General features: G+C 44.8%; 1 protein-coding gene across 7 annotated transcripts in view; it reads right to left on the bottom strand.

Moving 5' to 3' along the window:
* Sorbs1 (sorbin and SH3 domain containing 1) overlaps positions 1–17,195 on the bottom strand; it is a 226,781-nt gene that overhangs the window by 105,955 nt on the left and 103,631 nt on the right. For all 7 annotated transcript variants that reach the window (XM_055630147.1, XM_055630154.1, XM_055630148.1 and 4 more), the window contains 2 exons: positions 5,557–5,610; positions 2,113–2,181 (listed from right to left, as the gene is read on the bottom strand). In XM_055630147.1, coding sequence (XP_055486122.1) covers positions 2,113–2,181; positions 5,557–5,566 — 79 coding nt within the window. In that variant the 5' untranslated portion in view covers positions 5,567–5,610. The remainder of the gene's footprint in view (positions 1–2,112; positions 2,182–5,556; positions 5,611–17,195) is intronic.

Raw genomic sequence — 17,195 nt, forward strand, 5'->3', positions numbered from 1 at the left:
AGTGCTGGATGCTGAGACCCCGTTCCTTACCTGCCCAGGTACCCATCTCAATGGCAGGCATACCCCAAACCTTCCTCACTCTTTCTCTTTAATGGCAGCAAAGAACGAAAGCTGTGCTATGGTGCCAAGATGACGCCAATGGACTGTGCCCAGGGGTCTCAGTCATAGACCACAGAATGACCAGGGATAGGACTGCTTGGAAATAAGAAAGTGTTGACTCAGCATCTCACGACTGGGACTGTTAAACAGGCAGGAAGGAAGGTGGAGGGCACCTTAAAGGTGTACAGTGCCCCTCCTGCCTATCATGCTGCAGCTTCAGAAGGCATATGGCAGGCCAAAGTCTATGTGTGCAATAACAAAGTCAAGAGTGACAATTCTGCATATACATAGGTAGAATGAAGTTCCACAGAAATCCTGTTGGCTGTAGGTTATGGCCACTCGGGAGACTGTCCTGGGGTGGGAGGCAGATTTGGGGTACCATTTTCAGTGGAAGAAGTATGAGGCTCAGTCAAGTTCTCAAGTACAGAGGCTGAGCTCCACAGGCCATTCTGATGACCTTCAGGTTACAGCTGTCTCCTTGTTTCCTACCAAAGGGGAGTCTTGCTTAAGCAGAGGGAAGCTATCACTACCTGCTGTGCTACACCCCGCCCCCCAAAGGCCTCTCCAGTTTCTTCTATAAACAGATTTATAGGGTGGAGCTGGTATTCCCAGGATTTCAAAAGCCCCTCCCATGCTCCCAGTTTAAACATCCTGTTGCAGCCCTTCCACAGCCCAGTCTCTCCATATCCCCTAAGCACAAGAACGCCAAGATGGCCCAAGACCCCAAGAACATAGCCTACATGAACTTACACACTGAATGGAGGAGGGTGGCAAGCCAGGGAGGTGGGAATGAAAACAGCACTGACCTCCTGTCCCCAAGGAGCTCAGCCTCATGCCACCCAGCCTCTCACTCCCCATCCTCTGCTCTCTGCTTGCTCTCTCCAAGAGGTTCCTGAGTGAATATTCTGCCTTATAAAACAGAGTGTTCGGATTCATTTGATGAAGAAGGCTAAACATAGCAACCTCTGAAATTATACTTTAGGGGATGGTGCACTTTTTTTTTTTTTTTTTTTACTTCAATATCCCATGCCAAGATTTTAAGCTTTCCTCATTGATACTGTAGAACATAGATAGATTAGTGTTCACGGAGTCACTGGGTCCCAGGATGGGATACAGGAATCAACCCTGAGCTCAAACTCCCTCCTTCTGTAGGGAAGAGAACTCACATCTGTGGAGATGAAAGATCCTTCTGAATGTCTCTGGTCTTCACAGGCAAACTGGAATTAAGTTTATCTAATTATTGCAACTTGCTTCCAGTCACCTCATACTGCAAGACTGAGGTCAGGCCGGGGTGAGAGCGTCCTAAGCAAACAGGACTGCAGGAGTTTCTTCTTCATTTTTTAAAGCAAAGGGTATTTTTTAAGTAGAAGAAAAAAGTGAAAGTTCTCAGTAGCCAAGAGGGGGCAGCTTCAAGGGGGGCCAGAGGTGGGCTGCCTGGCTCGCAAATGTCTTACCATATCATCCGGTCCATGTTTCTATCATATTTCTACATTCCCATTTGGAAGAAGTTTTAAAGTGAAAGTATGAAAACCGTACTGGTAATGGTAATGTGCTGGTCCACGTGTGCAAAGCTTCCTCGACTGACTCGCCAGCACAGTGGCGGGGAGGACTAAAACTGTGAGAGGGTATACATAACACTAATGACACTGAAATTAAATGACACTTTCATAGGACTGTGGACATGTTCCTATTTTCGACAAGTGAAGGTGGCCTGCCATATCCAAGCAATTCCAGCCAATGAAAGTCAAATGTGACACGTGTAACACTTACCTGGCACCGTCTGACCTCCCAGCATCCCTGTGAGCATTCACTCCACAGTTGAAAAAGACAGCCTCAGACCCATGAAGAGTAGGCCCACAGCTCAGGTCACAGAAAGCCACCATGGGAACTATGCCCCTAAGACTAGACCAGTGATGTCTTTTCCAGAAAGATGGGAGGGCACCTACCCAGCATCCCCTGCATCTTCCAGAAATGCTTTCCGGTACCAAGCCAGCTTCTCTTTAACAGCCTTACCTTTGTCTGGCCCATGGCTGCCAGGTGCCAAGCCATTCACAACGGCTTTCGAGCTTCCAGCATCACATTCTGAAAGAAAGAAGATGAGTAGAAGGCCCGTGACCGTGCCAGCTCAACAATCAGTCCCATGTGGTGTGAGGTAGGGGTAGAGTTGGGATGTTCTGCCCCAACAGATCCTGTCACAGCTCTGTCCATATGTATGCAGGTAGCTGTTTCAGGCCTGGGACAAGCCCCCTAGGGTACATGGGAGAGCTCTGAATGCCTGAACCAGGTAGTATGCAAAAGCTTTTGCGGGTGGGAAGTGTGTTGTGGGGGACACAGATCCTATTGCTTCCCTGGAGTGTCTTTCTTTGGCATGTAAAAGGTGTCTAAATGGCACCCCAAATTCTACTTATAAAAGACAAGCTGTCTTTTCTATAAAGTGCCTTTAGACACTGCCCTTCCTTACCAGTCTAGAACCTTGTGGTACTGTCCCAGAGATGGCATGGTATCCCTGACCACTCACTCCTTCTACCTCCCTTTTCTACCCACACCCTCATTTACACACCACAGCCCAGAACTTACTTGCCTGGTCTCAACCCTGAGTATGCAAGGGATTTTCATAGGTAGACCTTGGCTACAAAGTCCCCAGCCAGGACAGCCTCATCCCCTTTTCTTACTTTAGGAAAGTCCTATGTTTCCTTGGGGACTCACCTTGACTGCCACCTCAGAGTCACTTGAGATTTTCCTGAGTTCTGCTCAGCAGCAGATAACACTGAGACCCTCCCTGCATACCAGGTTCACCGTCCATCACTTTTGTGAACTTGGGGACAGTCCAGGGAAGACCAGAGAGCAGGAAGACTATGTCACCACAGCGTATGTGGCCAATGTGCTTTGAGGGACCCTCACAGCAAAATGCCAGCGGAGCTATAAACATAATCATTATTACAGTTGTTTAAACATGTTTTTGGTTTTTTGTTTGTTTGTTTGTTTTTTGTTTTTGTTTTTTTTTTGTTTTTGTTTTTGTTTTTTTTTTTTGCCAGAATTGCTGGTGCATGCTGAGTATTCCACAATTACTATTTCACTGTCTCCTTTAGGCCCAGCCCTTGGGAGGCAGAGTTAGAAAATGCAATTCTGTTTATAAGATAATAGGGCCCAAGGGGCCTAGACTACCCCAGCTCCCTAAGCTGAGACTGAAGTGCCCCTCTCACAGCCCATCTTCTTCCCCAACTAAGATAAGCAGTTTTGTTTCCTGTCTTGTTATATATTCCCTCAAATGCTAGGCCTAAAACTCATTTCACATTCTAGGAGCAAAGCTGGCTGAAACTGTCTCCTTACTAAGGCCTGTCTAAACGCTGAGCACCTGATAAACACCAGCCATAAGGAAACCAGGCAGCTGCCTCTACAGCGCCTCTGCAGCCCCTCCCCCACAGTGGCTGGGACTGCCCAGGGTGTATCCTGTTTGTGGCTCACATCCACCTGTAGGCACAGGCTCACTCTCTTGATGTCAAACCTCCCTTGACTGCTCATTTCAAGGAGGAGTGGAAGAAGGGGAGCCTTAAGGAAGGAAACAGGCTCCAGCTTCCTGCCATGTGGTGCCCTTTACAGCAGCTCGTGTTGGCAACCCCACGCAGGTGATTAATTCCTTAAAGCTCAGTTTCCCCATCTGTATCTGGGGGGCTCCAGGAGACCTAAACAAGCACCTGCAAGGGCAGTGCTTCCCAGGACCAATTGAAACAATAACAACGTATCGTTTCACCGCCATTCTTTCCACTAAATATGCAATATTTTCCATGCAGCTACTCTCTTCCCAATGATGCCACTCAACAGCACTTAGCCACACAGTGTACTCACTGCTTCTCACTCCTGCCTTCATGGTAGCGTTTTTGTTTCCTTGGAACTAATATAGAAAGTCCAAGACAGGACTTTGAGGTCAAAATGCCCAGCATTTTGGATTCCTGGATAAAGTCTCCTTCCAGCGCCTGCCTGAGGGGTTCCAAGGAGGAAGGGCATCTCTTGGGCACTGGCACACCCTACCTGCCCTCCTCCTGCTGCCTTTTAAAACTGTCAGGAGCAGCAATGCTGGCTTAAAAGCGCAAGAGACTTTATTTAGGCTGCAGAGCAAATGTTTTTGCTTGTTTTTAAAAGGAAATAGGAAAAAGGGCCCAGCCTATCATAAATGACAACCAAAGCCAAACGGCAGGATGGAGGACATGGCTCATCTGTCAACCATTACTAACATGTGTCAGGCCCCAGGTCCCATCTCCAGCACTACATACATGCAGAGAGGTGGCACACACATGTAACTTCAGCACTAAGGAGACAGAGGCAGGATGACTAGGAGCTCCAGGTCATCCTTACCTCTATATGACACTATATATAAATACAAAAGAATGAACCAAAAGACAAGCCAACGAAACTGAGTCAGCAAGCAGCACCCATGTCTACTCTGGCACAGAAAACACACTGAAGGGGCCCAAGGCACACCAAGAAACTCACCTTGCAAAGAGAAACTCCAGGCTAAGAACAGCAAGATAGTATACATGCAGATCTGGTCATGTCTTAGGCACAGTGCTCAGCACATTAAGAGCCTTGCTATACTCGGTCTAAGAAAAATCCCAAGGGTCAGAGCTGTCACGATGTCCACCTCACAGAGGAGAAGCAACGGCACATCTAGCGCAGACTCAAGCTGCACCAGACATATATGAGGAAGGGTACAGCCTTGAGCCGCCCCACCTCGTGGCCCTGCCAGGCCTCGCCACACACAGTCCTTCACAGCAATGGGAAAGGCTTGTTAACTTAAAGAAATCTCTGAAAATACCCTCAGTATGGTGAGAACTGAATGAGATACTCACAAGGCTCCCTGCCTCCCATCCCCAACTGCAGGTCCAGGAGGCCAAGTGGAACCAATACCCAGGAGGATACGTCTCCAGGCTGGACACTGACAGTCCTCAGCTGCATGATGCACAGAGACATGCCCCCATTCCGCTTTCCCTGCTCCGAGCTTTCCATCCCAGGCCAAGACTAAAAATACTTGAAACACTCATTTATTTAGACCTTGATTCTTAAAAGCATAAGTTAGCTGTCTGCAAGCCGGATAAAGGAGTGTTGGGTTAGGCCCCATCCAGGGACAATTCCAATTATGATTAAATTGAGTATTTTGCGTCATCTAGATTAAGAAATGCCACTAAGGGGTAGACATGTGCCGAAATTTATCAACTGCATACTTAGAATAAGTGCAGCTTACTGTGCTGCTTCAATTCTATCCCACCAGAAGGAAAGGGGGCTCTTGTGAAGCTAAACATGACATACACAGGGTACGGTACACCCCTAGACGTGGCTGAAACATCATTTGTGTTTAAGTGGTGATACTGCTGTTGAGGGCTTCAAGGTATGTGGAAGTCTCAGTGAACCGTACAGTTTTGTAGCTCTGACAAGAGAAAGGGAGGATTTAAAATAACTTACCAGAACTCATGCTGGTGGCAGGCAAGTCTTGTACAGCTGGGGCTCCGGATGGCTCTGCAGAAAAGCACACAATGAAGGGGATGAATGGCAGCCGCGTGATAAATCCCCAGAATTAGTGTTAAGGATGCAAACACTATAACCGTTGGTCAAACAGAGCTGGACTGGGGAGCCACGTAGCCAGGCTTCCAGTTCATGGCTACTCACAGATTTGGGGTACTTTGGGCCTTACGCTCACCTTCCTTGCTTCACTTTTGTCATCCTGACTATGTTTAGATGCAATCCCAGATCTCTTCTAGCAACAAGTCAATTAAAAATTTAAATTTAAAAATGTTAAAAAAAAAAAAAAGGAACAAAAAACTATCAGCAGAGGGTGACACGGAATTTGAATGTTTACATACAGCTCACAATGTGCCAGGGAATGTTCTAGGTGCTTTAAATAACTTATTTGACTCGCGATGACAAGTACTAACACAGTGTTAGCTCACGAATGAGGCACAGGGAGGTCAAACAGCTTGCCCAACTGTGCTGGAGTTGATCATGGACACTGGGCAGCCTGAATCGTGGTCCAAGTATCTAGGCACCGCCCTCCTCACTTAGGAGTAGACACTATCACCAGTGTTCAGGTGGGCAGCCCGAATGAGGAGATCTCAAACCAAAGGACGCTTGCAATGTGTGGCCTTTTATTATCATTTGTCTCCACCAAAAGGCGTCCATCTGTTTTGGTTTGTTTGGGTTTGATGGTGACGAAGCTCAAGCCCAGCACGTCAAGGGTACACTAACCGAAGACTCAACCTCTAAGGTACATTGATGCTCAAGCCAAACTGTATTAACATGTTTTTTTCAGATAAGTTGGGCATGGTGATATACACCTGTAATTCCAGGGAGGTGCATGCAGGTGCATAGGGGTTTAAGGGTTTAAGGTGACCTTAAACCCTCCCCATACAGTAAGTCTGAGGCCAGTCTTCCCTATGGAAGATGGTACGCTGTCAAGAGCCGTACCACCTTAATCACGGCCAATCTCATCTGAAGTTAATCAGGGTTGGGCCTGTACTCAGATGGGAGACTACATGTAAACACAAAACATACACACGCCAAATAAACAGACCCCACAATTACCACCAAAGACACAAGACGCAGCATTTCTATTGCCCCCAGAAAAGGTCCCTGTGTCTCCTCACAGTGAAGTACGTCACAAGTTCTTACGAACCACTAACTACTTACTGTCCCTATGATCCCACTATTTTCTAGGATTTTCTACACATGGTACCACATATATGCAACCTTCTTGTATTTAGTATAACCTTTTTGAAAACAAATAGGTACATATGTGTAAGTCTCCTTCCAGACTCCATTCTATCCACTGAGATATCTCTATCCAATAACCCACTAGTTTGATTACTACTTCTTACATAACATTGAAATCAAATAATGAAGTTTTCCGATTTCATCCCTTTTCAAAATTTTTGACCATTTTTGGTCCTTTACATTTCCCATTTTGTCTTGTTTCATTTTATTTTTGAGACAGGACTTTACACTGTAAACCAAGCCAACCTAGAGTTCACTATGCAGCCCAGACCTGCCTCAAACTTGCCAAGATCCTCTTCTCTTGATCTCTCAATTGCTGGCATACCCAGGTAGGTCCTTTGCATTTTTCAAGTGAAGTTTAAATTTTTCATAATTATTTTTTTTCCCAAAGAAAGTAAGGAAAATAAAAAAAGGCTGTTGGATTTCTAGCTGGAATTCTGTAGACTCTGTAATTGATTTGGGGCAAACTAATGTTTTCACAGTATTGAATGCTCAGGTCACTAGGCACAGTCTCTCTCCCTTTAGCCAGGTCTTCCTTCATTTCTCTCATCAATGGTTTGCAGGCTTCAAAATAAAGACCTTGAGCACTCACTGACTCCTCCCACATAGGACACCTCACACTTTCTGCAGTTCTGTCTTACATCCTGGCACCAGTATGCTTTCTCCTCTCTGGAGGGACATGGGGACAGACCGTTCAAGAAGACTGCTCACTATGAACACTCCCATGTGGAAAAAAAAAAAAAAAAAGAGGTCGATCCATCCCAACAGATGCTCAGTTGCAACACAGAAATACAACATGAGAAAGCAAGGCCATGTGACTCCTCCAAATAGCTGTAACCTCAGAAACCGAGTCCAAGGATATTGAAATAGGTAAAATGGTAGACAGAATTCAGGTAGTTCATCATCAGAACCTCAAAGAAGAGTCAAGTAAACAGACAGATGAAAAGCAGCAGTCAATTAAGGATTTGGGTAAGAAATTCAACAACTTCTATCACAAATGCAGAGACCGGATTCTAAAAGATAAGTGTCATGCAGGACAGAGTAACAAACACAAATTAGAGTATGTTCAAACATTACTAACTCAGTAGAACAGCAAACCTGTACAAGAATAAAATGAAGAAGAAATCAGCCCAGCCTTTGAACATCACCTAAATGTAAAGACCTTAATGTGCCAGTTAAAGATGCTAAAACTGGCTGGAGATTCTCAAAAACAAGATTAAGCTGTTTGCTTCCTGCTAGAAACTACTCACCCCAGTGGCAAAGACAAACACAACTGAGAGGTGGTCAATGATATCCCAACAGAATGGCTGCCATCAAGAAAACACACCCAAATGCTAGTGACGATAGAATATACCTCTGGTGGGAAAAGAAATTAGTGAGGCCACTGTGGAAACCACTAACGAGGTTCTTCCAAAACCTAAGAAGAGAGCTGCTAGATGAAGCAGGTATATGAAGATACCTCCCCACCTTCATTCTCCTAAGAGCCACTCTTCATAAGAGCCAGAGGATAGAAGCCTAGACGCGTGTCAGTGCAAGAACGGATAAGGTGCCAAGTCTAGCAATGAAGTAGTACTTTGCTACAAAGAATAATTATGTCCTTTGCAGGAAAACAAAACTAGAGATCATATTAAGTGAAATAAAGAACACTCAAAAAAACATTTTGGTTTCATATGTAGAATATAGTTCAGTTTTTTTTTTGTTGTTGTTACTGTTTGTTTTTTTCAAGAAAAGGTGTAAAAGTACAATTGGAGGAAGTTAGGAAACCAGGGGTAAGGGGCGGGAAAGATAAAGGAGGTAGCAGCAAATGAGACCAAAGGACAATATATGAGCAAAAAGGTCAGAGCGTGAGGGTTATTGTGAGCTGTCAGCTTGACAGAACTGAGAACCACAGGCCTCCGGGTACGCCTGTGGGACAGCGTGTTAATTACGCTAGCTGGGGAAAGAAGACCTGCCCACTATGGATGGCACTGTTCCTAGACTGCATCCTCCTTGACTGTAAAATGAAGAAGGGCAGCTGAGGCAAGTGTGCACTGCTCTCTACTACGAAGGTTTCTTTCAAGATAATAAAGATATTAATTACATCAGATGGTGAACTCAAATGTTTATCTGACATAACAAAACTCTGACACTAGCACTGAGGAGATGGCACTTGCCCCTTAACCCAGGGACTGAAGTGTGGCTCCCCAGCACAACGTAAAATGTTAGGTGCCTGTAATTGAGACAGGAAGATCTCTGAGGCTTGCTGGCCAGCCAGACTAACCAACTGGTAAGCTGCAGGGGCAGTGAGAGCGCCTGTCTCAAAAGTAGGTTAGAGAAGTGATTAAAATAGATACCTGTGTTGACTGCTGGCCTGCATATACACACAGACATAAACACAGACACAGACACACACACACACACACACACACACACACACACACACACACACACAAGCCCTCTGATAGATACTTAATAATTAAAAATTTACTTTTAAGCCACACTCTAAAACACAATTTAGTTGAACAAATGTTGGCGCAAGCTTCAAAAAGAAAAAAAAAGAAAAAAAAAAAAAAAGGATTCTACCTAGCGGTGAAAGTCATTTATTTCCTTGTGGTTGTAGGAACCTAGAGTGTCCCAGCTTGGGTGGGCCAGCGAGTCACGCCACCATCCTACACCTAGAGCTGCTGGCCCTACCATACTTGGGCAAAGCACCACAGCATCAACACAAACATTCCACCAGAAGAACAAGATGTGAAGTAGCCAGAGTTCAGAATGATGATCTGGATAACCAACAGTGGGCCTTTCTACTTCTAAGAGCCTGTAATTCTAAGACAAGCTTTGAAGACGACGAATGAATAATCTGCTAAAAAGCAAAAGCCACACTCATGGTTCCAGCTGAAACTGGATCAAACAGCTAAGCATAAGCTCTTTACTAAGAAGAGAATTCCCTAATGTGGACGGTCTGGAGAAACCGAACTTGTGGAGCCTTACCAGAGAAGGAGCCTCAGCTAACCTCTCAGACAGCGCACTCATGGTGTTTCGCCTTCAAGATTCCTCTCTGTATCCAACATAAGATAAGACTATAACCTGAGAAGGAAGGGCTATATCCCTCTTCAGTGCTAAGCAGGCAGTCATGAGCTCTGCCCTTGTCCCCCCTCAGCCAGGAAGACCTACCTATAGAGTCTTAGCTTTAAATAGACAAGGCTCTCCTCCACTCAGCTGCAGTTGCTTTAGAGGGAGCCAGCTCCCCTCAGAACAAAATATCAGCTATGCTCAATCTTTGAAATACAACCTGAGATTGGCTTTATGTGCAGGCACCTATTGCCAAAGCCTTGAAAAGAGTAGACAGCTGGCAAAGGCCCAGAATAATGCCCAGCCTTATTTCTCTGCACTTGCTTATCTGCCAGCCTGAGAGGCATATCTCTCCAGTTTCTCAATCGCTATTACTGTCACTTCTCTCTCTGCATTATTGGAGAGAGGGCAGAAGGCTCTTCAGAAAGCAGAGGGGATAAACACTGAACTGCCCCCTTTCAAGGGGAAGAAACTAAGATAGGGTTGACCCTCCCATTAGCTTCAATCTGGAATCCCAAGAATCAGCTTGGGGCTTGAAACACAACAGGCTGATGGTTTCTGGGGAGGGAGCATGAGGAAAACATGTCAAAAAGTACACCCCCTACGTCCTCCCATTTCCTCCTGGAGTCCCTCCAACTCGATATCCGTTCTAACCAATTATCTGAAATGGCTTTCCGAAAGGTCTCCCGTGAACATGCTCCGCCAAGTCCAACAGTTTCTATACTAGTCAGAGTCGCTCAGGTCTATGGACCACAGTTAAGACAATTAATTCCTTCTACCTTCCCACAAACACATTCTGATTCCTGGATGTCACCAAAGACTGGCTTATAGTAGGCAATGAGGATCCTCCTGATAGAGGAGGGCTTCTGTGGATCTTCTAGGAGCTGATGGCCACAAGGTCATGAGCTGGTCCTTGCTCCTTTCCAACGTCACACTCATTTCCTTCGGAGTTCATCTGGAGTGTCAGAACAAGATGATTCATAGGCCCTCTGGCCCATGTCCATACTTTTCCAACTGTGTTGGATAGAGGCTTCAAGAGCCTACTCAGGCCACTGGGTAGGCACTCACCCACTCACTCCCCACCTGTCGTTAAAATATAGAGTTCATAAGCCTGGAAATTTATCCACCCCTTTACTGCTGGGGCACAAAAACTGAGTTGTGGCTTTATTTTATTATGTTTTAAGTCTCCTTTCTACCAACTTCTTCTTTTTTTTAAGTTTTGTTTTATATTTTTATTTAGCAGAGAAGATGGCGGACAGGCAGTTGTGAGAGACCCAACAAAGGAGCCTAACTTATCTTCTGAAAGTGGAGCAAGTGCTCTTAACCCCTGAGCCATCTCTCTAGCCCTTCTACATACTTGCCTCCTGTTGCTCATCTACTTCCCCAGGACAGCCTCTGCCTTCAGCATGCTCAATTCCAGCCCTCCATGGTTACCTAACCATGTATCACTGTATCACTTTAGAACCTTCCAAAGGCACCCACCCCTCACTGCACAGTATAAAGGCCAGACAACAAACTTCAAGGCCTGGCTGAGTTCATTTTTTTATCCCTCCCTGCCTGCCCTGCCTCTGCTCCTTCACACAAAGCCCATCAGCACTCACCTGGCTAATAGAGTGGCCAGTATTCACCTCTGTTCCATAACATCTAGTGGGAAGCCTGGGGCATAGCAAGCATCCAAAAACGCTGGAGAGGGACGATCTATCTCTTGAGGGTACCATTGTCTCTCCTTCCTGAGTATCCCCCTCCACCCTCATACATGATAAAGCTTTCTTCCTAATTCTTCATTTTCATTGCCCAAGTGTCCTCATAGCCACCATTCAGCTACACTCTCGATGTTCTAGACCATGCTCTCACTCTAATAAGCCTCAGATCCATCCCACCCCACAACTGCCATGTGCTGACTCGAGCAAGAAAGAACTCCTGTATCTCATTCCAGTAAGGGCTCCTCCAAGCCCAAAAGTTAATCAGGCAGCACAGAAAGGAAAAGAAAATTGCCAACAAAGTCTACTGATCTAAAACAGTGTTCCTTTAGCACCTACTATGCATGGACAGTGCCTAGCTCTACTGTTGCCTCTGCGACTATCACAAATTGTAGGATGAGATGTGCCTGAAAGGTGTGATACCATCAGACATCTCTTCTGGTGACAATCTAGACAAAGGGTGATTGGCAAGAATCAAAGAATGAACAAATTTTAAAAATTTCGGTTAACCAATTACATAATTTGTAAAGTTATCCCGAATGTCACAGTTGTAGAAAACAGTGATCTTAACATACCATAGGACCCAGAAGAACACAATCCAGTGACTTTCCCAGTCACCTCCTCCCATGTGTACCACATACCCTAATTCTAGGTGTAGCCTACCTGACAAAGTAGACCATTTTCCAGCCTTCAAGGCTCACCTGCCAAGAGATGGCACTGCCCACAATGGGCTAGGTCATCCTACATCAATTAGAAATGAAGAAAATGCCCCACAGACACCCTCATAGGCCAATCTATGGAGGTAGTCTCTCATTTGAGATTCCTCCTGACTCTAGTTTGTGTGTGTGTGTGTGTGTGTGTGTGATACATTTTTTTCAGCATGCTTATATTTGAGTGCATCTACTACTGAAGCCAAGTGTGGGCTTTACTTCTGGTGTCATGCTGGCACTCAAGGAGTTTTAAGTTTTAGGGTATTTCAGATTTAGGGCTTTAAAATCAGGGATGTTCAAACTGCGAGACAATGTTTTTCCACGAAAAGTAATTTTTTCTTGGCTCATATTTGACATCTGGTATATAACTGTAATCCTTAGAACTTTCAACAGAAAATTTTAGCGGACAAACTAAAAAAAAAAAAAATGTACTAATAATCTTGTCTATGAGAACTCCACATGATTCACTTTTCCACTGGATGAACAGCAGTGACCTGAAGTGCAGAGTTCTAACATTAATCACATCAACTGCTTTTGCTTGTGAGGCCACGCTCCTTCACTGCAGCTCCTTATGAGGACTCAGGGGACACAGAGTGACTCAAAGGTTCTCACAGAATTCCTAAAGAAGCAACTGCACCAAATATTTCATTTTAAGAGATTTACAGGGACTTCCAGGTAACAACACACACAGTCTCTCCCTTAGACACGAACCTTACCTGCTGCCAATTCCCTGCTCCTCTGCCCTAGCATTCCAGAGCCCTGAGTTACTTCCAAGTCTCTTTGTATGTGCAACTCTGGGCACACAACGGCTCTTAAACATGCATTGTTAACTAAGACAAGCCCTAGAAGTGAAAGCTGGCCCATTTGTGTTTCCCAAATATGGTCGTGTCTACAGAACCCAAACAGAGCTGCCTGACTGTGGCATCCAGTGAATTTGGAGCTCTTCCCTTGGACAATCTAGAGAATTCAACACAGGGCAGATTCCCAAACATTAGATAGAAGCAAAGCATCATTGCAAAGATTTATAAATACAGGACCTTAAGAAAAGCAGCAAACCCATGACAAGACAACACAATCTTTCTGAAGGGGTCATTATACAATGTGAACCACTGAAAAATCACCAATGGAAGCATCTTTAACTCCCTGAAGAGTCAAGGCTGGGCCATGGGCCACACTCAGGTAAGCGAAACTAAACAGTGAGTACTGTGTGAGGCTGAAAAACAAACCAAAGAGTCTTTGAACAGGGGCCTGCTGGAGTTCATGGCTGAAGGGTGGGTCTCCCATGCAGCGGATCAGTGTGCTCTCACACACAGTCTCCCACAGTTCCCTGTCCGCTTTCCTCACAAGCTATGAAATCCCTGAGGCAACTTGATCACCATATCCTCTGTAACACACCACACCAGGCTCGGAATGAGAGAACACAGACCCCTTTCACTAGAAAATGTTGTGTCTTCTGCAAATACATACCCTAAATGCCTCAGTTCATACTACTGGCTTATTCAAAAATGGCTTGTTTTCCTTAAATTTTCAAATTTCACTGAAAGTATGCGAAAACACTGAAAACATCCTTTCCGAGAACACCTCTCTTCTCAGTGGTATTTGCTTAACACCTGAAGTAGAACATGTACACACAGGCCCCAAATCAATAACCCCAAACTTACACCATGAGGCCAAGGATCAGTAATGCCTAACTGTGGTAACCATGAGGCTACCCAACCTTGGCTGTGCACTCGGGATTACATTTACGACTTTTCTCTAATCCCTTCTCCTTTTTTATTAATGTTAGGCTTTAAAAAAAAAATTTTAACAATCAGATATCAAACCTACATCCAAGGCTCAGATAATATGGTTTTCTTTAGAAAGAAAACCTCCAAAACACTCAAGAGAGCACTAAGTTGATAGCAAATAATTAACCAAAGCATTTAGTTTATATCTAAGTTGCCTATCAAAACCAGATTTCCTGACATAGCATGGCATGTAATAGCATCAATACTTTAACATATGAAATTAATGTACATGTGCTTTTATACAACAACAAAAATGACACCTAGGCTGCAGGCAGAGTGACTCTAGCTTATTTGGTATCTGGGGCCACTCTTACTCCAGATTTGTGTACGCTTAGCAGTTGTTGGAAGCTGACCAGAGCCAGAAGAAACAGATTTGAACTAAATTTGGCCAGGACTGTTTAAATTAGGAAACCCCTTAATTTCTCTGCTTCGTTTTACTGTCTTACAAGAAGAGATTAATAATACCTAATTTAATAAGTTGCTTTTCTTCGGGTTAAATTTAAAAATATGTATTTCCATGTTAGCTGTGGGGTAACAGGAGACATATTCTAACAGAGAAGGGGCCAGGCTGGTCCTTCTAATCCTCTGTTTACCATTTAGACAGACAGCTGGTTACAAGCCCTCCTCCTGAGGTAGATGCTACTACTAGTACCTAGACCCAAAACCAGGCTTTACCAACTGCAGCAGGAATCAAGTACCAGGAATGGAGTCTGCCGCTTGGCCTTGCCGTGCAAAACCCTGGGTAACTGTCCTCTCTGAAGGGCAGATCTCAAGAAAGCAAACCATCAATAGATGGACGGAGCATGTATGTGAAGTCCCTGCACTCACGCTCACACTGGACAAACAGAGGAGCCATCTGCATTTCCCCAAAGCTGGCTGAGAACCAGCCACTTTTCATATGTCATTTCTGATCCTAAAACACCTACTCACAATGAAAAAAAAAAAAAAACCGAGCCTCAGGAATAGTCACATGACTTGCTGAAGAGTCAAGGCATTGGGTGTGGAAAGAAGGCTCAGCGATTAAGAGCACTTGCAGAGGACCTGAGTTCAATCCCAAACCCCCACATGCTGGCTCACAGCCACCCATGATTCCAGTTCTATGGGACCTAAAGCCCTCTCTAACTTCTTTGGGCACTAAGCATGTACATTGTATACATACATTCACATAAGCAAAGTATTCACACACACACACACAAAAAAAAAATTAGAAATATACAATAAAGTAAAAGTTAAAACTGTGTGTGCCTAAAGCAAAACATTCCTCCTCTACAAAAAGTGCTCAAAACACTTCAGGCATTTTATTCAACTGTGGCATTGAGCAACCAGTCATATCAACCAAGATGAAATATAGGGCCTGCCCTCAGACAGGAGATAGTATAGGTGGGAAAAAAGAAAAGACTTGATACAGCTCAGATTTCCACCCCCCAATATCTTCATCCCCTACACACACACACACACACACACACACACACACACACAAACACACACGAACGGTTACAACTGTCACTTAATAAGGTAGTATGCCCTGCCTTTTCCTAAAATGATTCACTCTATGAATTCTATAACAAGCCAAGAACCTAGTCCCCCTTATACATGCTACCTGTAAGTGTTGCCTGATTTGCTGATAAACTTGTCTTCTATGCCTTCTGGTCCTCACAAGTTGTTGTGATGGTACCTGAACCTGAGTTCCCACAGAGGTGTCTAATACAGCTCACCGAGCAGAACACAGAGAAGCGTCAGTACTGAAAACCATGAAGAAATAATGTCAGGCAGACATCACAAAACGGCTTTGAACACTAAGCAGGGACATTTTACCAGGCCACTAAACTCAAGATGAGTTCCACAGAACTTCTCTACCCCAAGACTCACCACTGATGAGAAGCATACAGAATGCACAGCAGTGAGGATGAAGGAGGCAGGAGGGCACACTGATGCCCACTGCTTTTCCTGAGGCATATATAAAAATTCCCAAGGGCACAGCATCCTCTGCCCAGGAGGGAAGCTCCCTGCAATTTGGCTTTAAAAGGCTGCATAGAAACCTCGATTACAGCAACCACAAGTGACAATTTCTACATTTGTCTTTTCTTGTTTGTTTGCAGCAAAAATGCCATTCAGAGAGAATTTGATCATCTAAGCATACTCCCTAAGTCTCATTCTGCTACTGCTGCCCATAGGGAGCCCCTCCCCCGTGCCCAATTGCTTTGATGGCTGACAAGAAAATTACAAGGAAATGAAAGGTGTTGACAATCCTGCAGAACTCAAAAAGGATAAGTAGAAAAACCACAAACAGAGCAAACTCACCAAAACAGAACAAACGCTGACAGAGTTAGAGACACTAGAGGATCTTTTTTAAGCTAGTAAATGTCAAAGAGATTGGCTCTTAACCCCAAATGATCCAGTCTTCACAACTCACACCTTATCCAAACATAAGAAATTGGACAAAACTGGGTGCGGTGGCACACATCTGTAACCCCAGTATTTGGAGAACAGAAATAGGAAAAATCAGAAGCACAAGGTCATTCCTAACTACATACCAAGTACAACTGCCAGCAGCCTGGGCCACATGTGACCCCACCAGTGTACAAGCATGAGGATCTGAGTCTGGATCCCCAGCAGGCACATAAAAGCCAGGTGTGCCCATGCATGCCTGCAACCCCAGGGCCACAGACATGAAGATCCCTGGTGCTTGCCATTTAATATGTCCAAATAGTGGGTGATGCTTTCTCAAAAGGTGAAAGATCCTTCCTCAAAAGCAAGGTGAAGATGGCCAGAGAAGGCTCAGTGCCTAAGGGCACTCGCTGCTCTTCCAGACAATCTGAGTTCAGTTTCAAACTCCACGTCATGTGGCTCACAACCTCACAACCGTCTGCAACTCCACCTCCTGGACATTTGACAACTCTGGTCTCCATGGGCACCTGAGGTCATGTACACATACTTACATACGTCAAACACACCTATACATAGTTTTAAAATAATAAATAAATTGTAAAAGAAATAAGGTGGAGAAAGAATAAAGACACCAGATGCCAGCCTCCAGCTTAGATACACACACACACACACACACACACACACACACACACACACAC

This window comes from Psammomys obesus, unplaced genomic scaffold (assembly GCF_907164565.1).
Source record: "Psammomys obesus unplaced genomic scaffold, mPsaObe1.curated_primary_1811, whole genome shotgun sequence".
NCBI classification, from domain to species: Eukaryota; Metazoa; Chordata; class Mammalia; order Rodentia; family Muridae; genus Psammomys; species Psammomys obesus.